Consider the following 3,914-nt stretch of genomic DNA (forward strand, 5'->3'; position numbering starts at 1 on the left):
TACCCTACTATTGAGGCGCTGTTGTTAACTACTGAGCGTAGAATGGCTGCGCACACTGCTCCTTTGGTGGAATCTGCGCAGGTCAATGCTTTTGTTGCTTCTCGTGGTCGAGGTGGTGGCCGCACTTGAGGGATTGGGAGAGGTGTTTCTTCATCCTATCGAGGTAACGTGTTCAACCAACGAGGAAATGCTCCTCGGACTAACAACAACTCTCGCACCATGCCATGCAGTGGAGAGCGGGTTGGCTCTAATGGTGAGAGAATTGTTTGCCAAATCTGTGGCAAACCAAGTCATCCGGGCCTTGATTGTTATAATAGGATGAATGCTTCTTTTGAAGGAAGAATTCCCACTCAACGCCTCGCAGCCATGTCGTCTGCCCCTGTCACTCTCAACAAACAACAGAACGGTACCTGACTGTTGGACACCGGCGCCAATGCTCACATAACTCCTGAGATTCAGAACCTTGTTAACCCTAAAGAGTATAATGGTAATGAAACTATTGGGGGTGTAGGTAATGGCTCTGGCATTTCTATCTCTCATTCTGGTTTAAATGAATTACATACTCTAACTTGCTCGTTTGACATGCATAATATCCTTCATTGTCCTTCTGCCTCCCAAAATATACTTTCTGCGAATAAGTTTATTTTGGACAACAATTGCTATCTCCTAATCTTTCCCTATTTTTTCCTTGTTAAGGACCTCAAGACTCGGAAGACACTTTTCTGAGGGAGATGTGAGAATGGATTATATCCATTTCCATGTGGCACTGGACAACTCAAGCATCCAATTTCAGCATTTGTAGGCCTTCGGTGTTCAGTGAATACATGGCATGCAAGACTAGGTCACCCTGCCAATTCTATAATTAAGTTTTTAATTTCCAATAACTTGGTACCAATTCACGATACTTCAAATGTAAGCTTTTGTCAGTCGTGTCCCTTAGGAAAGAGTACTAAGTTACCTTTCAAATTGTCTGAGTCAATGTCTCAATCTCCTTTGCAACTTCTGCACTCTGATGTGTGGTGTTCTCCCATTAATTCTAATGAAGGTTTTCGTTATTACGTTTTGTTTGTGGATGACTACTCTCGCTATTCTTGGATCTTTCCTATGAAAAACAAGAGTGAAGTGTTTGAAATCTTTGTTACATTTAAGGCCAAAGTTCAAAAAATGTTTGATTTGCCCATTAAAACCCTTCAGTGTGATGAAGGAGGAGAGTATAAAAGCCATGCCTTTCAAAAATTTCTCAATGATAATGGCATTTCACAACGGTTTTCTTGTCCTAAACACCCTGAACAGAATGGAATTGCCGAGCGAAAACATCGACACGTTATTGAAACAAGTATAGTCATGCTTTCACAATCTCACATGCCCAAAACTTTTTGGTTTGATGCCTGTTCCACGGCAGTTTACTTGATAAATCGTTTGCCAACTAAAATTTTGTCTTACACATCTCCTTATGAGAAACTTTTTCAAAAAAAACCAAAGTATGATGTTTTAAAGGTGTTTGGTTGTCGATGTTTTCCTTGGTTAGTGCCTTATACACAAAATAAACTTCAACAAAAATCCAAAGCTTGTGTTTTCTTGGGTTATTCACTGAATCATCAGGGCTACAAGTGCTTGGATCTGTCTACAAGACGCATTTATGTGTCTCGCCATGTCCTATTCGATGAGGGCTGCTTCCCTTTTCAGGGACTCACATCTTCTTCAGAAAACGTCACACCTTTAGGTAACCTTCTGACCCCAGATCTCTTATTGACGTTTGACACCCCTAGCAGCCCTAGTTTGCATCTACCACTTAACCCTAATCCTGCTGTCTCATCTCTTTCCCAAGAAGTTAACCCTAATCCAACCACTCTTGCCACAAGAGCCTCTCTAACTGATACCCATCCTAACCCAATTTTATCTTAACCTTGCCCTACAATACCTGTGTCATCCCCTACCATCCAGTCTGTTGCACCATCAAATGAGCAAGTCGCTGAACATTTTGAACCTGTGCTCCCTGCTACTCCTGATGTTCCACACTATCAAGTTACTACTCGTTCCAAGTCAGGGATTCATAAACCCAATCCCAAATATGCCATGCATTTAACTGTTGACACGTTACTTGTTGAACCAACGTGTTTCAGTCAAGTTGTTAAGTATCCGGAGTGGAGAAATGCGATGAGTCAAGAATTTAATGCATTGCAGCGATGTGGAACTTAGAGTTTGGTTCCCCATCATTCCAACATGAATTTGCTTCCTAACAAATGGGTGTTCAAGTTGAAGAGACGTGCAGATGGTACGATTGAACGACATAAAGCTAGGCAAGTTGAAGAGACGTTCAGAGGTTCTCAGATTTTTTGCTTGAATTAGGGTTCCAGGAATCCACATGCGACTACAGTTTATTTGTGTTCAGACAAAAAGGTGTGTATTTGCTTCTCCTAATCTATGTGGATAATATACTCATCACAGGCAATAGTTCTCACCAAATATCCGGATTGATTCAGCGCTTGGGTACGTTGTTCTCCATGAAAGACTTAGGAACCCTTCATTATTTTTTGGGGGTTGAAGTCAACTATTATGGGACTGCTATGCATCTCTGTCAATCTAAATATGCATTGGACTTGCTATCTCGTACCAAATTCACTGAAGCCAAGCCTATATCTACTCCCGTCTCATCTGGTCAAAAGCTCAGTGCGCATTGGGGAGAACTGTATGACAAACCAGAGGTGTATCGTAGTGTGGTTGGAGCACTACAATACCTCACAATTACACGCCCAGATCTGTCCTATGCTGTCAACCAAGTATGCCAGTTTATGCATGCTCCCAAAACAACTCACTGGATGGCCGTCAAACAGATTTTACGATATTTGAAGGCCACGCATACTCATGGTCTTCTATATAAACCTGGACCTACTCAACTCAGTGCTTTCTCTGATGCAGATTATGCAGGGAATCCGGATACTCGTCATTCAACTAATGGTTTTTGTATATATCTTGGTTCCAACCTTATATCCTGGAGTTCAAAGAAGCAGAAGACTGTTTCTAGGTCTAGTGCTGAAGCCGAGTACAGGCAGTTGGCATACACTGCGGCTGAGCTCTCCTAGTTAAGATCATTATTCAAAGATCTGCATTTGTATTTGGTTCGTCCTCAAATCTGGTGTGACAATATATCTTCCATACCTCTCGGGTGCTAGGGTTTTATGCTTGTTATCCACTACTTAATCTCTATCTCCCTCCAGTCCAGTACTAGATCAAATCTTAAGTCTTGGTTTTTTTTTTTCTTTTTTGGCTATTTAATTCGAATGATTACTGAAAGAACTATTTTGTCTAATAAGGCATCCATATATTTATGACTTTAAAATACTTTGAGCATTGTTATTTGTTTGTCTACGAATTTTTTGACGTTTTAATATTTTTTAACAAATTAATGGTGGCTCAACAGGGTAATATCCTCCTTTCTAGCACCTGTTTCTTGACGTTTTAAAATTCATGTCGATAAGGTTTGCTTGGGTTTCTTGGGTGTAGGAGTTTGAGACCCTCTTGTCCCACATTGGTCAACAGTATTTTTTCACTAGCCTTTATATAGGCTTATTTTTTCTTCTTAGTAATTAGAATTTGGACCATTTGGAAATGGATTGAAGGCTTGGACCTTATGGTTGTGTGGATTAGACTTGAATATAATATACCCTAAATACAATTAATATTAATTAATCATGACAAGGGCCTTGGGCCTTGGAATTTAAAATTAATCAGATTCATTAATTTTAATTTTTGGATTAAGTTTTTTAATTAATTTATTAATTAAAAAACTTTTTTATTAAAAGACACATCTATTAGAAAGAGTTGTATGTTTTGATTAAAAGACACAGCTATTAGAAAGAGTTGTGTACTTTCAAATACAAGTATTTGAAAGGGTGTGAAACAGCCTATATATT

The 3,914-nt window shown here is 39.6% G+C and overlaps 1 protein-coding gene across 1 annotated transcript; it reads left to right on the forward strand.

The window, feature by feature from the left end:
* Nucleotides 1-219: 219 nt before the first annotated feature.
* Nucleotides 220-3,083, forward strand: LOC125468506 (uncharacterized mitochondrial protein AtMg00810-like). Its single transcript, XM_048564331.1, has 2 exons — nt 220-406; nt 2,449-3,083. The coding sequence occupies exons 1-2, from the start codon at nt 220-222 to the stop codon at nt 3,081-3,083; spliced, it is 822 nt and encodes a 273-aa protein (XP_048420288.1).
* Nucleotides 3,084-3,914: the final 831 nt, after the last annotated feature.

The sequence above is a fragment of a genome, unplaced genomic scaffold (genome assembly GCF_019419815.1).
Source record: "Pyrus x bretschneideri cultivar Hongxiangsu unplaced genomic scaffold, Pyrus_bretschneideri_v1 Contig39, whole genome shotgun sequence".
Classification (NCBI taxonomy): domain Eukaryota; kingdom Viridiplantae; phylum Streptophyta; class Magnoliopsida; order Rosales; family Rosaceae; genus Pyrus; species Pyrus x bretschneideri.